The 22,569-nt window shown below is 42.2% G+C and overlaps 1 protein-coding gene across 2 annotated transcripts in view; it reads left to right on the top strand.

Annotated features, from left to right (window-relative positions):
* wdfy4 (WDFY family member 4) overlaps nt 1-22,569 on the top strand; it is a 351,254-nt gene that overhangs the window by 137,428 nt on the left and 191,257 nt on the right. For both annotated transcript variants that reach the window (XM_063070340.1, XM_063070339.1), the window contains exons 30-33: nt 2,445-2,614; nt 14,152-14,292; nt 18,612-18,782; nt 19,766-19,942. In XM_063070340.1, the coding sequence (XP_062926410.1) occupies nt 2,445-2,614; nt 14,152-14,292; nt 18,612-18,782; nt 19,766-19,942 (659 nt within the window). The remainder of the gene's footprint in view (nt 1-2,444; nt 2,615-14,151; nt 14,293-18,611; nt 18,783-19,765; nt 19,943-22,569) is intronic.

Here is a 22,569-nt window from a genome sequence, read left to right as displayed (position 1 = left end):
CAAAGGGATCTGGGAGTTCAGGTACGTAATTCCCTGAAAGGGGTGTCACAGGTAGACAGGGTTGTAAAGAAGGCTTTTGGCATCCTGGCATTCATAAATCAAAGTACTGAGTATAGGAGTTGGGATGTTATGGTGAGGTTGTATAAGACATTGGTGAGGCCAAATTTGGAGTATTATGTGTAGTTTTGGTCACCTAACTATAGGAAGGATATCAGTAAGATTGAAAGAGTGCAGAGAAGATTTATTAGGATGTTGCCGGGTCTTCAGGAGTTGAGTTACAGGGAAAGATTGAACAGGTTAGGACTTTATTGGAGCGTATAAAAATGAGGGGAGATTTGATAGAGGTTTACAAAATTATGAGGGGTATAGACAGAGTAAGTGCGAGTAGGCTCTTTCCACTTAGATTAGGAGAGATAAATACGAGAGGACATAGCTTTAGGGTGAAAGGGGAAAGGTTTAGGGGGAACATTAGGGGGAACTTCCTCACTCAGAGAGTGGTGGGAGTGTGGAACGAGCTGCCATCTGACGTGGTAAATGCATCTCTTAAGTTTTAGGAATAAATTGGATAGATACATGGATGGGAGAGGTCTGGAAGGTTATGGACTGGGTGCAGATCAATGGGACTAGCCGAATAAAGTTTCGGCGCAGACTAGAAGGGCCGAAAGGCCTGTTTTCTGTGCTGTAATGTTCTATGGTTCTATGGTTCTAATACAAAAGCAGAAAAACCCTTAAACATTGAAAAATAATGTTTAATTAATCTAAACACAGGATTTGAAAGAGATTATTCTTAAGGAATCTAATGAATTAGACAAAATGACTGTTCTTGGAGTTACTTAATAGAATCAGAGTTTACTTAGCAATTTAAAAGCTCCAGTTTTAATTCATGGCATGATATTTTAAAGAGTTTTTACAATGATAATAATTTGTAAAAGTTGTGGCTGAAAATACTTTGGAGGGAAGCTGTTTCTCTTTCAGTGCTATGCATTTGGGTGCCACGGTAACGTAACAGTTAGCGTGACACTATTTCAGCTCAAGATGTCGGAGTTCAAAGTTCAATCTCGTCATCATCTGTAAAGAGTCTCTGTACATCCTGTGGAATGTGTGTATTTTCTGAGTGTGCTTCAGTTTTTTCACACAGTCCAAAGATATACCAGTTAGTAAGTTATTTGGCCATTGTAAGTTGTCTTGTGATTCGTTTAGGGTTAAATCGGGTTTGACAGTGGTTGATGGGCAGCATGGGTCAAAGGGTTGGAAGTGCCTATTCTGCGTCATGTCTTCAAATAAATAAATAAACCAACAGAATTGATTGGAATGTAGATCTGACACTGTTTGGGACTTAACCTCCGTAAAAAAAATCTTGGCCATTTTATGAAATAGAGCTCAGGACAAAGTACCCAGGACATCTTCAAGGAGCGGTGTCTCAGAAAGGCAGCGTCCATTATTAAGGACCTCCAGCACCCAGGGCATGCCCTTTTCTCACTGTTACCATCAGGTAGGAGGTACAGAAGCCTGAAGGCACATGCTCAGCGATTCAGGAACAGCTTCTTCCCCTCTGCCATCCGATTACTAAAGGGACATTGAACCCATGAACACTACCTCACTTTTTTAACATATTATTTCTATTTTTGCACAATTTTTAAATCTATTCAATAAAGTATACTGTAATTGATTTACCTATTTATTTATTATTATTTTTTCTTCTATATTATGTATTGCATTGAACTGCTCCTGCTAAGTTAACAAATTTCATGCCGGTGATAATAAACCTGATTCTGATTCTGAAAATATCTCATATTGCCAGTGTGTCTGTTTTCAATGAATGAATTTCCATGCCAGAAACATCTTGAGCTTCATAAGATATAGAAAGTTTGAAGAATAGATGCCCTCTAGCTCATCATACCTGTGTTGGACTTAGGGAGAGCTGTCACAGTTTGTCCCATTATCTTACCTTTTGTCTGCAAACTCCTTGACAATTGATGCCACAGCAATAATTCGTAGTTCATGCTTAACAACAATGGAATTGATCACAGATATTACACAATAACAAATGATTCCAGAAAGCTGATGAAGGGCCTCTGTCCAAAATGTCAACTGTTTATTCATTTTCATAGATCCTGTCTGACTGCTGAGTTCCTCGCCTTCTTATTCAGGGTCTTCCCCCTGAATTTCCAGTCCTGATGAAGGGTCTCAGTCTGAAATGTCAACTGTTTATTTACTTTCATAGATCCCGTCTGACTGCTGAGTTTCTCCAGCATTTTGTGTGTGTTCCCCACCTTCTTATTCAGGGCTCTGTCCCATCTTTCTAGTCCTGATGAAGGATCTCAGTCCAAAATGTTGACTGTTTGTTCATCTTCATAGATCTTGTCTGACTGCTGAGTTTCTCCAGTATTTTGTATGTGTTCCTCTAAACAAAATGAGTGTTCACTTTTGATCTGTTGTTACAGACAATATAAAATCTCACCCCCCTGCCTGCACTAAGACTCCATGCCTAGTTCCTGGACTGGAAATGATGCAGATGTTTTTGAATCATCACATTGCCATACCGGAGCTGTACGTTCTCTTGGCTGCACTGGTCTTACAGAAGCCACTCAGTGACATTCCAGAAGATTTGGAGGTAAAATCTCACTACTTGTGCAAAATAAGCCTTGCAATTTTTGTTAATGTTGTTATTTCAAAGTGATTGACACACTGGCAATTTATAAGGCATTGGTCAGACTGCACTTGGAGTATTATGAGCAGTTTTAGGCCTATTATTTAAGAAAATATGTGCTGGCATTGGAGACGGTCCAGAGGACTTTCACAAGAATGATCCCACTAATGAAAGGGTTAACATATGAGAAGTGTTAGATGGCTTCTGGAGTTTAGAAGAATGAGGTGGGGATTTCATTGAAACCTAACAAATCTTGAAGGACCTCAATAGAATGGTCATGCAGAGGATGTTTCCTATGGTGGGAGAGTCACCATAGCCTCAGAAAAGAGGAATGTCCATTTAGAGCAGAGATGAGGTGAAATTTCTTTAGCCAGAGGGTAGTTAATCTGCGGAACTCTGCCATGGATGGCTGTGGAGGCCGAGTCATTGGGTATGTATAAAGCAGATGTTGGTAGGTATGGGCACCAAAGGTTACAGGAAGAAGACAGGAGAATGGGGTTGAGAGGGAAAATAAATTTGCCATGATGGAATGGTGGAGCAGACACAATAGGCCAAATGGCCTAATTCTGCTCCTATGTCTATGGTCTTATGATCCGGCTGCTTGGATGCACGTAACCAGCACATCTTTAGTGGGCTAGACCTGTGAACGAAGTACTACGTTGACATTGTGGTTCGGCAACAACACTTCCAAGCTGACGTTTCACTGTTGAAGTGTGTTCACTGTGAAGATGTTGAGAAGCATACAACTAACTATCATACAAAGTGCCACGCATGGCATGGCAGGGAGAAATAAGCGGACAATCTGTTTAGATGATATTGGTTGAGAGATGATTATCATTGCCCAGGATTTCCCTGTTTTTCGAGAAGTTTCACTGGCCTTTTACCATCCATTGAACCAATAAAAAACAGGTTAATGCTTCTTCCAAAGGACACCACCACTGATAATTCACACTCACATTTACTTACCATGTTTATGTTGAAACATACAGTGAAATATATTGTTTGTGTTAAGGATGTACAAACATGAGAGATTCTGCAGATGCTGGAAATCCAAGCAACACACACAAAATGCTGGAGGAACTCAGCAGGTCAAGCAGCATCTATGGAAAAGAGTAAACTGTCAACGTTTTGGAGAAAAAAGATGAGAAGTCAGGGTGAGAAGGTGGGGGCAGTGAAGGAAGAAATACAAGGTAGTATGTGATAGGTGAATCTGGGAGAGGGAGAGGGGTGGTAAAGATCTGGGAAGTCGATTGGTGAAAGAGATAAAGGGCTGGAAAAGGAGGAAACTGACAGAGAAGGGTAGAAGACCATGGAAGAAATGGATGGGGAGAAGCACCAGACAGCTCTTACCTGTCTATCAGCTCCATCTGGTGTTTGTACTCCTTTCTCCCCTCATCCCACCTTCTTGCTCTGATCTCATCTCTTTCTCCAGGCCTGATGAAGAGCCTCCACCCGAAACATCAACTGTTTACTCTTTTCCGTAGATGCTGCCGGGCCTGCTGAGTTCCTCCAGCATTTTGTGTGTTACACCTAAGGATGTACTGGGGTCACACATTTCAGTGCCAATATAGCGTGTCCATAAATTCAGTAGAAGAACATGTAGCAGCAACGGCAACAAAAACAACACAACACAACAACACAACTAATCAACAGCAACACAATAGGACAGTAACAACAAAACAACCATGCAACAGCAACACGACAATAACAGCAGGAGCTCTTTCTCACCCACCCACTCAAACACACTGTCATGTTTAACAACAAAGGAAGTTATCACATATGAAACACAGCAACAAATCTTTCCAGAGAACCAAAAATAAGTGTTTCCTTTTCGTCTGCTGTTCTAGACAATATAAAGTCAATGTAAATTACAATACAATATAAATTTGGAGGTTTGAGACCAAAATATGAGCAAAGTTGAAGGTGAATTTGTTGAGTAATTTCTTCAACAGGGTAATGAACTGTTGAAGCCTGAGAAATGTGCATAATTGTTACAGCGTATTTATTTTTATATAGAAGACAGTACCTAATATTTTGCACCTTAATGCGAGAAAATCATGGAGATAACAGCTCAATTCACAAGAGCAAAACTCCATTGCTCTTGTTATGAATGAATTATGTCACTTTACATGCTGTGGCAACTTTTATGTAATGTTTTGAGCTTAAATGATTCACAGAAACTTACCCCATTGACTGATGGTATCAAGCTTTATGAAAAGACTTTATTAAACTAAAGATCTCTTCATTTGTGAGTTGCCTGCAAAATATCACCTCGCATCGCTAGCACAATCTTGGTTATTTATTTATTATTATTATTATTATTACTTTTTCTCTTTTTGGTATTTATACAGTTTGTTGTCTTTTGCACGTTAGTTGTTTGTTCATTTTTGTTGTGTGCATTTTCATTGATTCTATTGTGTTTCTGTGTATTTACCGTGAATGCCTGCAAGGGCACAGTAATGTAGCGGTTATCACAATGGGGTATCGGAGTCTGGCATTCAATTCTGAAGTCACCTGCAAGGGATCTGTACATCCTCCCCATGGTATACGTGGGTTTTCTCTGATTGCCCTGGTTTCCTCCCACAGTCCAAAGTCGTACCAGTTACTAGCTTAACTGATCATTGTAAATTGTCCTGTGATTAAACTAGGGCTAAGTTGATGGTTGAGAGGTAGTGCGGCTGGATTGGCTAGAAGGGCCTATTCCACGCTGTATCTCTAAATAAACTAAATAAACTAAAGAAAATGAATCTCAAGGTGGTTTACATATAGTGACATGTGCGTTCTTTGACAATAAATTTACTTTGAACTTTGACATCTTGTAATGCATTCATATGCAGATAAGTTTCAAAGCTGGTTGCTCTGTGTGCGATGTTTCTGAAATGATGTTATTAGAGGAGCAACATTACGTACACTCCATGCAACCCTTTTCCCTTTTATGTCAAAGTTATTAAGATTTATTGGCTTGTGCTCTGCTCCATATTAATGTTACATTCTATACCACTTTTATGGTTAGCACTTGGTTACAATGATCATAAACGTTGTAAGGAATACCTGGGCAACACAGTAGCAGCGGTTGAGCCGTCATTTAGATTAGATTATGAGGACACGTAGTCCTCTTTTATTGTCATTTAGTAATGCATGCATTAAGAAATGATACAATGTTCCTCTGGTGTGATATCACAGAAACACAGGACAGATCAAGACTGAAAAACGGACAAAACCACATAATTATAACATATAGTTACAACAGTGCAAGCAATACCGTAACTTGATGAAGAACAGGCCATGGGCATGGTAAAAAAAGTTCAGTCTTTCGAAAGTCCCATGATCTCACGCAGACGGGAGAAGGAAGAAAACTCTCCCAGCCATGCTTCCAGCGCCACAAACTTGCCGATGCAGCATCCTGGAAGCACCTGACCACACTCCGACTCTGAGTCGTCCGAAAACTTCGAGCCTCCGACCTGCCCTCCGACACCAAGCACAGAGCACCATCTCTGCCGAGTGCTTCGACCCCAGCCCTGGCCGCCAGCAACAGGCAAAGCTAAGGATTTGGGGCCTTCCCCTCTGGAGATTCTTGATCGCACAGTAGCAGCGGCAACGAACCAGGCATTTCAGAAATTTCTCCAGATGTTCCTCCGTGCTTCTCACACCTGTCTCCATCAAATCAGAATTGTGCACGGCCCCCTATTTAACAAATTTGATATAATTTCACTGGAGAGGCCGCGCGCGCTGCGTCGCGCCGCCATCTTCTCCTCCCACCCATTAATAGCACCAGTGACCACTGACTGGGGTTCAATTCCCACCACTGTCGGATAGGAGTTTGTACGTTCTGCTCATGACCACGTAGGCTTCCTCTGGGGGCTCCGATTTCCTCCCACGCTCAAAGACGTACAGTAACATTAGTGAGTTGTGGGCATGCTGTGTTGGTGCTGGAAGTATGGCGTCACTTGTGGGCTGCCCCCAGCGCAATCTCCGCTGACTTGGTTTGACACAAGTAACACAGCTCACTGAATGTTTCAATTTTTTCATATACACGTGACAAATAAAACTAATATTTACAAGTGCCTGGAATGGCATCTTATTATCCTGTTCTAGTAATTATGACAATTACTACCAGTCTCTCTCACCTCCAAAAACCTGCTTATCATTTTGACGGGCAAGAGCTGAGAAGTCCCAAGTCTGTAAAGCAGAATAATTTAGGCAGCTGGCGCAGGGAGCGGGTTTTACGCTGGTAATTAGGTGTCACAGCTGGGTATGGTGTAGTCGTGATTGGTTTTCTGAGTATAATTGACAAAATATTAAACCCATGAAGTAGACAGCAGCGTGTGATTCTCAGCAGGATGGCATTTTTTTAACAGAGACCTGTATTTGAGTGCAGAATTGATATCACAATCACAAACACAGGAGATTCTGTAGATGCTGGAAATCTACACACAAAATGCTGGAAGAACTCAGCAGGACAGGCAGCATCTATGGAGAGGAATAAACAGTCAACATTTTGGGCTGGGACCCTTCATCAGGACTGAAAAGGAAGGGGAAAGCTACCAGAATAAGAAGGTGGGGGAAGGTAAAGGGAAACAAGCTAGAAGGTGAAAGATGAAGGCAGTTTTCCACCTGTCACCTCCCAGCTTCACACTTCATTCCCCTCCCCTACCCATCTGGCATCATCTATCACCTGCCAGCTTGTACTCCTTCCCCTCCTCCACCTTCTTATTGTAGTATCACCATGTATAGATGAATGCATTGGGTCGATCTGCTGCCTCTTTGAGCCCTATTGACCTGTCACATCATACAGATATAATATGGAATTTTATTAAAACTGAAATTTTATTATACAACATTTTGATATGGTATTTGTAGAAAATGATTCATTAAATCAGAGGGTCAAAAGATTGTGGAATGAGATACCAGTGCAAGTGGTGCATGCAAGCTTGATTTCAAGATTGAGAGGTTTGCATAGGTACATTCATGATAGGGATATGGAGGGCAATAGTCCGGGAGCAGGTTGATGGGACTAGGCAGTTTAAATGGTTTAGCATGAACTAGAGGGGCCAAAGGGCCTGTTTCTGCGCTGTATTTTTCTATGACTCTAAATATAACATGAAATTGCAGATAATTTAAATGCAGCATCAACTTTAACAAAAATAGCTTATTCTAAATTGCCTTCTGGACAGTTGGCAAAGATTGAGACTGGATATCACATTTTGTTACTCTGATAGGTGACAAATATAAAAAAAACTAAAGATTTTTAATATCAAAACTTTCTGAAAAAGTGTGACTTGATAGAGGTGTACAAGATGATAAGAGGAATGGATAGAATGGAGAGCCAGAGACTTTTCCCCAGACCGGACATGGCTAATACGAGGGGGCACAATTTTAAAGGGTTGGGAGGAAAGTATGGGGGCAGGGTGATGCCAGAGGTATGTTTTTTACACAGAGAGTGGTAGATGTGTGGAACACACTGCCAGGAGTAGTGGTGAACACAGATACATTAGGAAAATTTAAGAGACTCTTAGATAGGCACATGGATGATAGAACTATGTGGAAGCATAGATGCTGCGTGACCTGCTGAGTTCCTCCAGCATTTTGTGTGTGTTACTGAGCTGTATCTTTCCATCTAAGACCATAAGACAGAGGAGCAGAACTAGGCCATTCATCCTATTGAGTCTGCTCTGCCATTCCATCATGGCTGATCCCGGATCCCATTCAACCCCGTACACCTGCCTTCTCGCCATATCCTTTGATGCCCTGATTGATCAGGAAACGATCAACTTCTGCCTTAAGTATACCCACGGACTTGGCCTCCATGGCAGTCTGTGGCAGGGCAGTCCACACATTCACCACTCTCTGGCATAAAAACATTCCTCCTTACCTCTGTTCTAAAAGGTCACTGCTCAATTTTGAGGCTGTGCCCTCTAGTTCTGGATACACCCACCATAGGAAACATCCTCTCCATATCCACCATATCGAGTCCTTTCAACATTTAGAAGCTTTCAATGAGATCCCCCTACATTCTTCCAAATTCCAGTGAGTACAGGCCCAAAGCCGCCAAATGCTCCTCATATGTTAACCCCTTCATTTCCAGAATCATCCTCATGAACCTCCTCTGGACTCTTTCCAATGACAACACGGTCTTTCTGAGATATGGAGCCCAAAACTGTGGACAATACTCCAAGTGCGGTCTGACTAGTGTCTTATAAAGCCTCAGCATTATCTCCCTGCTTTTATATTTTATACTCCTTGAAATGTGTGCCAACATTGCATTTGCTTTTTTTACTACAGACTCAACCTGTAAATTAACCACCTGGGAGTCTTGCATGAGGACTCCTAAGTCCCCCTGCACATCTGGTGTTTGAACCTTCTTCCCATTTAGATAACAGTCTGCACTATTATTCATTTTACCAAAATGCATTATTATACATTTCCCAACACTGTATTCCATCTGCCACTTTTTTGCCCATTCTTTGAATTTGTTTAAGCCCTTCCGCAATCACTTTGCTTCATCAGCACTCTCTACTCCTCCACCTATCTTCATATTATACGTAAACTTTGCCACAGCGCCATCAATATATTATCCAAATCATTGACAAACAATGTGAGAAGTAGTGGTCCCAATATTGACCCCCTGAGAAACACCACAAATCACTGGCAGCCAACCATAAAATGCCCCCTTTATTCCCACTCACTGCCTCCTGCCTGTCAGTCATTCCCCTATCCATGCCAATATCTTTCCTGTAACACCATTGGATTTTATCTTGTTAAGCAGCCTCACATGTGGCACCTTACCAAATACCTTCTGAAAATCCAAGTAAACGACATCCACTTCTTTTCCTTTGTCCATCCTCATTGTTACTTCCTCGAAGAACTCTAACAGATTTGTCAGGCAAGATTTCCATTTTTGCGAATCATGCTGACTTTGACTTATTTTATTATTAGTTTCCAAGTACCCTTTATCCAACCTTAATAATAGCCTCCATCACTTTCCCAACCCCTGAGGTTAGGCTAACTGGCCCATAATTTCCTTTCTTTCGCCTTCCTCACTTCTTAAAGAGTGGAGTGACATATGCAATCTTCTAGTCCTCTGGGGCCATGCCAGAATCAAGTGAATCTTGAAAGATCATGACCAATGCATCCATTATCTCTTCAGCAGCCTCTCTCAGGACTCTGGGATGTAGTCCATCTGGTTCAGGTGATTTATCCACCTTAAGACCTTTGAGTTTACCTAGCATTTTTCCCTTTGTCGTAGCAATGGCATGCGTTCCTGCTCCCTGACACTCACGGACGTCTGGCACACTGCTAGTGTCTTCCACAATGAAGACTGATGCAAAGTACTCATCATGTTCATCTGCCATTTCTTTGTCTCCCATTACTATCTCAACAGCATCATTTTCCAGAGGTCCAATATCAACTCTTACCTCCTTTTTATTCTTTATGTAAATGAAAAAGCTATTGGTATTCTGCTTTATATTATTGGCTAGTTTGCCTACATATTAATGTATCATTTCTTAATGCATGCATTACTAAATGACAATAAAAGAGGACTACGTGTCTTCATAATCATATTTCATCTTTTCCCTTATTATAGCTTTTCTAGTTGCCTTTTGTTGGATTTTAAAAGCTTCCCAATCATCCAACTTCCAACTCACTTTTGCTACTTTTCATGCCCTTTCCTAGGCTTTTATGCAGTCCTTAACTCCACTTGTCAGTTACGGTTGCCTACCATTGTTAGCCATGGCTGCCTACCCCCGCCATTGAGAACAACTTCTTTTGTGGGACATATCCATCCTGTCCCTTGTGAACTATTCCTAGAATCATCAGCCATCTCTGCTCTGCCGTCATCCCTGCCAGTATCCTCCTCCAATCCACCCTGGCAAGCTCCTCTCTTATGCCTCTGTAATTCCCTTTATTCCATTGCGATGCTGATACATATGTCTTGTGTTTCTCCCTCTCAATCTGCAGTTTGAATTCAATCATATTACGATCACTGCCTCCCAAGGGTACCTTTATATTAAGCTCCCTAATAAGATCTGGGTAATTACACAACACCCAATCTAAGATAGCCTTTCCCTGAGTACACTCAAGCATAAGCTGCTTTAAAAAGCCATGTCGTACGCATTCAACAAATTCCCTCTCTTGCGATCCGAGACCAACCAGATTTTTCCAATCCCTTTGCATATTGAAGTTCCCCATTACAATTGTGTCATTACCCTTGTTACATGCCTTTTCCAGCTCTCTTTGCAATCTCAACTCCACATCTTGGCCACTATTTAGAGGTCTATATATGATTCCCGTTATAGTTTTTTCACCCTTGCAGTTTCTTAACCCCACGCACAAAGATTAAACATTCTCTGAGCCCGTGTCACCTCTTTCCGATGATGTAATTCCATTTCTTACCAACAGAGCCACACCACTGCCTATGTCTTCCTGCCTTTCCTTTCAATACAAAATACATCCTTTGATGTTAAAACATAGAACATAGAATAGTACAGCACAGTACAGGCCCTTCGGCCCACAATGTTGTGCCGACTGTCAAACCCTGCCTCCCATATAAGCCCCGACCTTAGATTCCTCCATATACCTGTCTAGTAGTCTCTTAAACTTCACTAGTGTATCTGCCTCCACCACTGACTCAGGCAGTGCATTCCACGCACCAACCACGCTCTGAGTAAAAAACCTTCCTCTAATATCCCCCTCGAACTTCCCACCCCTTACCTTAAAGCCATGTCCTCTTGTATTGAGCAGTGGTGCCCTGGGGAAGAGGCGCTGGCTATCCACTCTATCGATTCCTCTTATTATCTTGTACACCTCTATCATGTCTCCTCTCATCCTCCTTCTCTCCAAAGAATAAAGCCCTAGCTCTCTTAATCTCTGATCATAATGCATACTTTCTAAACCAGGCAGCATCCTGGTAAATCTCCTCTGTACCCTTTCCAATGCATCCACATCCTTCCTATAGTGAGGTGACCAGAATTGGACACAGTACTCCAAGTGTGGCCTAACTAGAGTTTTATAGAGCTGCATCATCACATCGCGACTCTTAAACTCTATCCCTCGACTTATGAAAGCTAACACCCCATAAGCTTTCTTAACTACCCTATCCACCTGTGAGGCAACTTTCAGGGATCTGTGGACATGTACCCCCAGATCCCTCTGCTCCTCCACACTACCAAGTATCCTGCCATTTACTTTGTACTCTGCCTTGGAGTTTGTCCTTCCAAAGTGTACCACCTCACACTTCTCTGGGTTGAAGTCCATCTGCCACATCTCAGCCCACTTATGCATCCTATCAATGTCTCTCTGCAATCTTTGACAATCCTCTACACTATCTACAACACCACCAACCTTTGTGTCATCTGCAAACTTGCCAACCCACCCTTCTACCCCCACATCCAGGTCGTTAATAAAAATCACGAAAAGTAGAGGTCCCAGAACAGATCCTTGTGGGACACCACTAGTCACAATCCTCCAATCTGAATGTACTCCCTCCACCACCACCCTCTGCCTTCTGCAGGCAAGCCAATTCTGAATCCACCTGGCCAAACTTCCCTGGATCCCATGCCTTCTAACTTTCTGAATAAGCCTACCGTGTGGAACCTTGTTAAATGCCTTACTAAAATCCATATAGATCACATCCACTGCACTACCCTCATCTATATGCCTGGTCACCTCCTCAAAGAACTCTATCAGGCTTGTTAGACACGATCTGCCCTTCACAAAGCCATGCTGACTGTCCCTGATCAGACCATGATTCTCTAAATGCCTATAGATCCTATCTCTAAGAATCTTTTCCAACAGCTTTCCCACCACAGACGTAAGGCTCACTGGTCTATAATTACCCGGACTATCCCTACTACCTTTTTTGAACAAGGGAACAACATTCGCCTCCCTCCAATCCTCCGGTACCATTCCCGTGGACAACGAGGACATAAAGATCCTAGCCAGAGGCTCAGCAATCACTTCTCTCGCCTTGTGGAGCAGCCTGGGGAATATTCTGTCAGGCCCCGGGGACTTATCTGTCCTAATGTATTTTAACAACTCCAACACCTCCTCTCCCTTAATATCAACATGCTCCAGAGCATCAATCTCACTCATATTGTCCTCACCATCATCAAGTTCCCTCTCATTGGTGAATACCGAAGAGAAGTATTCATTGAGGACCTCGCTCACTTCCACAGCCTCCAGGCACATCTTCCCACCTTTATCTCTAATCGGTCCTACCTTCACTCCTGTCATCTTTTTTTTCTTCACATAATTGAAGAATGCCTTGGGGTTTTACTTTACCCTATTCACCAAGGCCTTCTCATGCCCCCTTCTTGTTCTTCTCAGCCCCTTCTTAAGCTCCTTTCTTGCTTCCCTATATTTCTCAATAGGCCCATCTGATCCTTGCTTCCTAAACCTCATGTATGCTGCCTTCTTCCACCTGACTAGATTTTCCAGCTCACTTGTCACCCATGGTTCTTTCACCCTACCATTCTTTATCTTCCTCACCAGGACAAATTTATCTCTTACATCCCGCAAGAGATCTCTAAACATCGACCACATGTCCATAGTACATTTCCCTGCAAAAACATCATCCCAATTCACACCCGCAAGTTCTAGCCTTATAGCCTCATAATTTGTGTTTCCTGAATTAAAAATTTTCCTGTCCTCTTTGATTCTATCCTTTTCCATGATAATTATAAAGGCCAGGGAGCAGTGGTCACTCTCCCCCAGATGCTCACCCACTGAGAGATCTGTGACCTGACCCGGTTCATTACCTAGTACTAGATCTAGTATGGCATTCCCCCTGGTCGACCTGTCCACATACTGTGACAGGAATCCATCCTGGACACACTTAACAAATTATGCCCCATCTAAACCCTTGGAACTAATCAGGTGCCAATCAATATTAGGGAAGTTAAAGTCACCCATGATAACAATGCTGTTATTTTTGCACCTTTCCAAAATCTGCCTCCCAATCTGCTCCTCAGTATCTCTGCTGCTACAGACACAACACATGCACAACACAGAAACACACAGACACAGACACACAGACATATAACAAATTTTCCTATGCATATGCAGGAAATGGAACCATGGTAAGTTTGAAAGAAGTGCTGGAATGGGTTGATGACACTCGCAGGCTGCCCCAGCACATTCTTCAGTTGTAGTGGTTGTTTACGCAAATGATGCATTTCACTCTGTATTTTCAAGTACGTGTGATAAGTACACGAACCTGAATCTGAAATCTGAAATGTTGAGTTTCATGAAAGTACAGGAGACTGGGCCTTGGTGAATACAGAGAATTGGCTCCCATTAAGTTTATAGGGAGTATTTGGAGAAATATCCAGTGTGTCAGGTATTGAACCATCATGGTTTTCAACTATCGGAGAGAAGATTATCTAACATTGTCTCAAAAGAAAACATACAAATTTGTTAGAAAGATGGAAAGTTATATAATTTGCTTTTGTGATATTGGCAATCCAAAGAATGTGTACTTAAACCATGATTTTTCCCTCTAGTTGGACCTTGACACAAAGATGACTTGGCTTCTTGAACAAGTGCGACCAAACGCAAAGGAAAAGTCCATAAAAATCCCGAATGGATTATGCATTGAAGCTGCTCTGATCCTGCTCGGGATGGTGAGAACCATACTAAGCAAGGTGAGCAAACTCGCACGTGTTCAAACGTGCTCTAAACATTGGGTTGCAAATCATAAGCCTACCACTTTAATTGGTTGAATACCAGGGAGATACACTCCACAGATGAACCAGAAGATCTGATCTGAACTGCTTGCTTTTATGTATATAGATGTCAGAGAGTCATAGAGCACTACAGCACAGAAACAGGCTATTCGATTCACCTAGTCCAAGCTGAACCGTTATTCTGCTTAGTCCCATCAACCTGCACCTAGACCATAGCCTGCTGTACCCCTCCCAACCATGTACTTATTCAAACTACTGTTAAATATTGCAATCAAACCCACATCTATCACTTCTGCTGTCAGCTTGTTCTACACTCACACTGCCCTCTGAGTGAAGAAGTCCCCCTCAGGTTCCCCTGAAATATCTTTAAATAAGAAAGATATCATTGTAGTTAGGTGACCAGAATTGCATCCAAAACTCTAAATCTGGCCTCACAACATCATGTACAACTTCAACATGATGAAAGTCCTCTCATTCTCATTAGTGTTCTTGGTTACTGGGCTCTTCATAGAGAAGGAGAATGCACACTTATCCAGGTTAGACTGGGAAATCCTTACGTTCAACCTATGCTGATTAATCTGATGCAAGTCCAAATGAGAAACTCATCTTAGTACAGTTTTGGTTGAGAAAAGTAAGGGCGAGATAATATTCTTTTGGTTTTGATTTAATTGAATTAGTTTCAAAGCATTAATAGATTTAACATATTTATAAGTCTTCTCTTAAGTTTCAAAAAATGTTAAAAGATTATAGGAAGGATGTTGAGACTTCGGAGGGGATGTTAAGGTTCATCAGGAAGTTCGAGCAACACACAAAATGCTGGAGGAACTCAGCAGGTCAGGCAGCACCTATGGAAAAAAGTACAGTCGACATTTCAGGCCGAGACCCTTCAGCAGGAAGGCTTTGTGTGTTGCTTGGATTTCCAGCATCTGCAGATTTTCTCTTGTTTGTCACCAGGTGTCGCCTAGATTAGAGAGCATGTGCTATAACAAGACATTGGACAAACTTGGGTTGTTTTCTCTGGAGCGGCAGAGGCTGAGGGGAGATCTGAACGAGATTTATAAGGTTATAAGAGGTATAGATAGAATAGATAGACAGTACCCCTTTCCCAGGGTTGAAATGTCTAATACCCTCCCCCTCCTGTCTTCTCCTATCATTTTGGATTTCCCCTTCCCCCTCCCACTTTCAAATCTCTTACTAACTCTTCCTTCAGTTAGTCCTGACGAAGGGTCTCGGCCTGAAACGTCGATTGTACCTCTTCCTAGAGATGCTGCCTGGCCTGCTGCGTTCACCAGCAACTTTGATGTGTGGGGCATGTGTTTAATGTGAGAGGGGGTAATTTCAAAGGAGATGTCGGAGGCAAGTGTTTACACAGAGAGTGGTGGGTGCCTGGACTGCACTGCCTGGGGTGGTGGTAGAGGCAGATACATTAGGGACTTTTAAGAGACATGGAGATGGTTGATTGAAAGAGAGGAAAATGGAAAGATGTGGACATTGTGCAGGCAGAGGGGATTAGTTTACTTGGCAATTTGATCACTAATTTAATTGATTCGGCAGAACGTTGTGGATCAAAGAGCCTTTTCCTGTGCTGTACTGTTCTATGTTCTAATACTTAATAATGTTTTTATTTTAACTTTTGAGTGTCTATGAACATTAGAAATATTCATGAACATTCAATCTCATCAGGGAAGAGAAATCCAAAACTGGAGGTTGTATGTTTAAGGTGGGAGGGGAAAAATTCTGAAGGGACCCAAGGGGAAACTTCTTCAGGCAGAGGGTGGTGCATTCATAGTTGCCAGAGAAAGTAGTTGGGCAGGTGCACTACCTTTAAAAGATATTTTGACAGATACATGGATGGGAAATGTTTAGAGGGGATATGGGTTAAAGGCGGGCAAATGGACCATCAGAATCCATATCAGAACTGGTTTATTATCAGAGACGCATGTCATGAACATATACAGCGCAATATGTAAAAATTGTATAAGTTAAAAAATAAATTAATATTGCAAAAGACAAATAATGAAGTAGTGTTCATGGGTTCATGAACTGTTCAGAATTCTGATGGCAGAGGGGAAGAACTTGCTCCTAGATTGTTGAGTATGGGTCTCCAGGCTTCTGTACCTCCTCCCTGATGGTAGTAACAAGAAAAAAGTGTGTCCCAGATGGTGAAGATCTTTTCGTGATGGATGTTGCCTTCTTGAAGATGTCCTCGGTGGCGGGGAGGTGGGCGACCTTTGATGGGCATCTTGATCAGCACGGAGTGATGGGGCTGAAGAACTGGTTTCCTTGCTGAATAACTTTGTGACTATGACTAGGGCTCTAGGGCTTGCGCAGTACCATTATCAAGTTAGTCCATACAGCAGCTTGAACACAGAAGAACGTTGATTGCTATGGTTTAAAATCATGAAGTTCAAGCTCAGGTTTATTGTGATTCAACCTATATACATGTATACTGCCAAAGGAAATATTGTTCCTCCAGACCAAAGTGTACAACACAGTACATTTCACTCACACGTAAGGTAATATTACCATAAAAATGTAACAAATAATAACATATAGTCCCGAAGATTGACACTTAGCATAAGATGCATTTACAACACAAATTAAACTCAGGCAGATAGGCAGAACTCAGCATGGATTCCTTAAAGGAAAATCCTGCCTGACAAACCTATTACAATTTTTTGAGGAAATTACAAGTAGGCTAGACAAGTGAGATGCAGTGGATGTTGTATATTTGGATTTTCAGAAGGCCTTTGACAAGTTGCCACACATGAGGCTACTTAACAAGATAAGAGCCCATGGAATTACGGGAAAGTTACATACGTGGATAGACCGTTGGCTGATTGGCAGGAAACAGAGAGTGGGAATAAAGGGATCCTATTTTGGTTGGCTGCCGGTTACCACGAGGTCCGTGTTGGGGCTGCTTCTTTTTACGTTGTACATCAACGATTTGGATTATGGAATAGATGGCTTTGTGGCTAAGTTTGCTGACGATACGAAGATAGGTGGAGGGGCCGGTAGTGCTGAGGAAACGGAGAGTCTGCAGAGAGACTTGGATAGGTTGGAAAAATGGGCAAAGAAGCGGCAAATGAAATACAATGTTGGAAAGTGTATGGTTATGCAGAAGAAATAAACAGGCAGACTATTATTTAAATGGGGAGAGAATTCAAAGTTCTGAGATTCAACGGGACTTGGGAGTCCTCGTACAGGATACCCTTAAGGTTAACCTCCAGGTTGAGTCAGTAGTGAAGAAGGCGAATGCAATGTTGGCATTTGTTTCTAGAGGAATAGAGTATAGGAGCAGGGATGTGATGTTGAGGCTCTATAAGGCACTGGTAAGACCTCACTTGGAGTACTATGGGCAGTTTTGGTCTCCTTATTTAAGAAAGGATGTGCTGACGTTGGAGAGGGTACAGAGAAAATTCACTAGGATGATTCTGGGAATGGGATGGTTAACATATGAAGAATGTTTGTCCGCTCTTGGACTGGATTCCCTGGAGTTTAGAAGAATGAGGGGAGACCTCATAGAAACATTTCGAATGTTGAAAGGCATGGACAGAGTGGATGTGGCAAAGTTGTTTCCCATGATTGGGGAGTCTAGTATGAGAGGGCATGACTTAAGGATTGAAGGATGCCCATTCAGAACAGAAATGTGAAGAAATTTTTTTAGTCAGAGAGTGGTGAATCTATGGAATTTGTTGCCATGGGCAGCAGTGGAGGCCAAATCATTGGGTGTATTTAAGGCAGAGATTGATGGGTATCTGAGTAGCCAGGGCATCAAAGGTTATGGTGAGAAGGCAGGGGAGTGGGAATAAATAGGAGAATGGATCAGCTCATGATAAAATGGCAGAGCAGACTTGATGGGCTGAATGGTCGACTTCTGCTCCTTTGTCTTATGGTCTTATGGTCTAAACAGTAAACAGTATAAAAATACTGGTGCTTCATAAGTGACAGGAGCTGGATGGAGGCAGGTTCAGTATTCTAACGGACTGGGGGGAGAATCTGTTTCCCATCCTAACAGTTCTTGTCCTAATGCTACAGTACCTCCTGCCTGATGGTAGGGAGTGAAAGATTGCTGGATAGATTGGGGGGGGGTGGTGGTGGGTGTATTGACAATGGTAAGGGCCCTGTGTATGCAGCATTCCTGATAAGTATCTCAGATGGTGGAAGAGATATTCTCGGCAGTCTTCACAATCCTTTGTGGGGCCTTGCAATTCCCAGTCAGACAGTAATCAGTTATGGTGGTCTTGTTCAAACAGTAATAGAAATTTTGCTTACAGCCTATTTCAGGAACTGAAGACTCTTGGGAGGTCACCTACCCGAACACCGTGATGCAGTTCTTTTCTCTGGCCTACAATTGGTTCCCAAAGGACCCTCTGTGGAAGTCTGCAGAGTTTCTTCAGGGCTTGTCTGCTGCTGCTTTTCATATGGATGAATTATCCAGTCATATGGTATGATTCAACATGACTCACTGTCCATGGGTTTTGACATTCCACTTAAACATTGTGAAACAAATCTCAAAATAAACTTAGATGTACTTTAATGTCCTGTGGCCAACTAGTCATCAATCAACTTGGATATTTTACCAGAGCTAAAATCTACCTCAAATCTTGGAAGCACAAACAACTTTAAAGTATATGGCCAATATGTTAGCAAGAAATTGGCACTGGTAGCTTACATCCACGTCTAATAAAGACCAATTCAGAGGTTTAATCATAGATTTCTCTAACTTACCATAATTTTTCCACCTCCCACTCCCTCTTCTTCTATTCTGTGCTTTGGATCCTCCCTTACCTCTTCTTTTCTCCTCACCTGCCTGTCACATCACCCTGGTGCCCCTCCTCCTTCCCTTTCTCCCATGGTCCACTCTCCTCTCCTATCCAATTCCTCCTCCTTCAGTGCTTTACCTTTTCCACCTATCACCTCCCTTCTTTACACTTCACCCCCTTCGTCCCATTTGTATTTATCTATGACCGTCTAGCTTGTATTCCTTCCCTTCCCCTCTCACCATCTTATTCCAGCTTCTTCCCTCTTCCTTTCCGGTCCAATGAAAGGTCTAGGCCTGAAAAATTGACTGTTTATTCCTTTCCAGAGATGCTATCTGATGTGCTGAGTTCCTCCAGCATTTTTTGTGTGTGCTACTCTGGATTTCTGGCATCTGCAGAACTTGTGTTTCTGAAGTGTTGACCTGTCACGTGATGCTGAACAAAATTCCTCCAGCATTTTGTGTGCATCCTCAAGATTTCCATCAACTGCAGAATGTCTTGTGTTTAAAGCTGATGCGTAATTTGTTTATCTCAGATGCACCCTATACACCCAAATTTATATGAGAATTAACACGCACGTTAACGTCAATTTTGATAGAGGATTTGGTGAAACAGAACAGTATTGTTCAAACGGATGCCTTTTTGTTTGCATGTATCCCATGGATTAGGCTGTTTCAGGAAAACCACTGCAGGAAAAGGCAACTTGTAAAGCCGACACACAGCTCCAAATGTCCACCCACCCTGCCTTGAAGCACGTGAAAGATTTCATCCACTTTCTCCTTCTGGACAGCTTGTTCAACATTCCTGCAAACAAGATGCAGCATCCGGTGGAGATTCTGATCGAGGTGGGTAACTGCATTTCATTCCCATGTGATGTTCTGAGATTTTATCTTACTTTGATGCAGTTCCTGTTTGTACTGTGTCATGCCAACTGCCACAGTAGCACAGCAGTTAGTGTGACGCTATTACAGCTTGGGGTATCAGAGTTCGGAGTTCAATTTCGACATTTATATGTAAGGAGTTTTTACATCCTCCCAGTGGAATGTGTGGGTATTCTTTGGGTGCTACGGCTTCCTCCCACAGTCCAAAGACGTACCAGTTAGTAGGTTAATTGTTCATAGTAATTGTTGATCAGGCTAGGGGTAAATTGGAGGTTGCTGAGCAGTGTTGCTTGAAGGACCGGAAGGGTCTACTATGCGCTCTGTCTCTAAATACAAAATAAAAATATTCCCCTGCCTTGAAATGACGGCATGCCACATTTATATAAGGTGCCTAATATACTCATTCATTTACAAATTATCATCGCTTTATTTCAATAAACCAGAAATTAAAGACAGATTGTAGACCGAATGAAAAATCAGGCAAGCATTAATAGTCCAGGCAAAAATATTAATTTTATATTTACACCTTAAGAAAATAATATTTATATAATTACAGATAGAAAAATTATTAAGTACTGTTTAAATGTACCACACATTCTCATGTTTTGTGTTGGAAATTATTGCCATAGTGAGACAGTACTGGTGTGTACTGATGTATATTTTTACTGACACATTTCTGGACTATGCCCTGATTTATACTGATTAATATTTCAACTAGTACACTCTTCTATAGTACTGGTGGTTCTTGGTCACATACTGGGCTGGTGATTAAGGACAAAGGAAATGACAATAGGAATATGTCAGGTACTGTAGAGTTGGCTTGACCAACAAGCAGAGCAGTGGGGATGATTTAGCAGTAAACAATACTCATAAACTGTAAAATAACAAGCCAAAAGGGGCCACTAAACAAGAGAGAAGATATGCTATCCACTGTAGGCAACAGGGTGACAAAAGGCTAGGAGCTGTGGGTTGAGACCAGCTGGTTTGATGAGGGAACAAGGACTATGTATGGGAGCTGGGTTTAAATAGGCTGCAGGTGATGAATCAGAAATGAGTGGCAGGTGACTCCTGTTAAGTGGATGGAGACTGGGAGAACCTGACAGAATATACAACTCAAACCCTCAAGCCATTGACCTTGCCCAGTCCCAGTACCCACAATCTTTACTGCCAAGTATTAATGATTTGACTCCTTGATACTGTGGCAACAAACTTCTGTTATATCCCTATAGATAATACCCCTCAATCTCCGCCACTTAACTACCCGTCTGTACATACACACACACACACACGTGTGCACGCACACATGCACACACACACACACACACACACACCCTCTCTCTCTCTCTCTCTCTCTCGCTCGCACAAATCTGATGTACTGATGTACTATTGAAAGTATCCTGACTGGTTGCATCATGTTCTGGTAGAGCAATTTGAAACTGTAGGAATGTAAGAAGTTGCAAAGAGTAGTTGACTCTGCGTCTCCTCAGGAAGACAACACCCATCATCAAAGCCCCCCACCATCCGGGCTATATCATCTTCTCACAATTACCATTCCACAGGAGGTACGGAAGCCTGAAGTCCTACACCACTAGGTTCAAGAACAGCTACTCCCCTTCAACCATTTGGTTCTGAAACCAACCAAATGAAAAAAAAAGAATCTCATGGTAGAATATGGTGATGTATACGTACTTTGAGAATAAGTTTACTTGGAACTTTGAGCTTTGATCAGCTGGTATAACCCCAATCAGATGACCACTTTGATCACTTTACACTAGAATGGATTTTTTTTGTTCTAATTGTTGTTCTTTCTTGCAAAAACGTTGTTTTCTTGTGAATGCTGTTTATCTGATGCCGTGGACATGTGATGTTGCTGCACCTGTGTGTACATGGACTTGTGCATATGACAGAAAACTCAGTTTTGATTTTGGATTTTCTCAACCAGATATTCTTCAGAGCAGAGAGACGAGACCATAATGTTCTCCACTGCACACAGTTCCCTAATTGGGCCAGGGGTAAACTGCAGAAAGTTATGAACACAGCCCAGTCCATCATGCAAACCAGCCTCCCCTCAACTGACTCCCATCTGTGTTTTCTGCTACCTTGGGAAATCAGCCTACATGGTCGGGGACAGGACAATCACTCCCCCTTCTATCTTTCCCAATGAGAAAAAGGTTTAAAAGGCTGAAAGCACATACCACCACACTCAAGGACAGCTCGTATCCACTGTTATCAAACTCTTGAATAGGCCTTTCATTGCTAAAACATGATCTCCTGAACTCCTGATCTACCTTAGAGAAATAGAAAACTACAGCACAGGAATGGCCCGTCAGTGCCAAACCATTTAAACTGCCTAGTCCCATCAACCTGCACTGGGACCACAGCCCTCCATACCCCTGACATCCATGTACCTATTCAAACTTTGCTTAAATATTGAAATTGAACTCACATGCATCACTTGCAGCTCATTCTACACACTCATGACCCTCACATTCCTCTCAAACTTTTCACCTTTCAACCTTAACCCATGACCTCTAGTTGTAGTCCCATCCGATCTCAGTGGAAAAAGCCCACTAACATTTATCCTATCTGTA

Source organism: Mobula hypostoma, chromosome 18, assembly GCF_963921235.1.
Source record: "Mobula hypostoma chromosome 18, sMobHyp1.1, whole genome shotgun sequence".
NCBI classification, from domain to species: Eukaryota; Metazoa; Chordata; class Chondrichthyes; order Myliobatiformes; family Myliobatidae; genus Mobula; species Mobula hypostoma.
The sequence above is the reverse complement of the archived record's forward strand: the minus strand, read 5'-3'. Positions and strand labels throughout refer to the sequence as shown.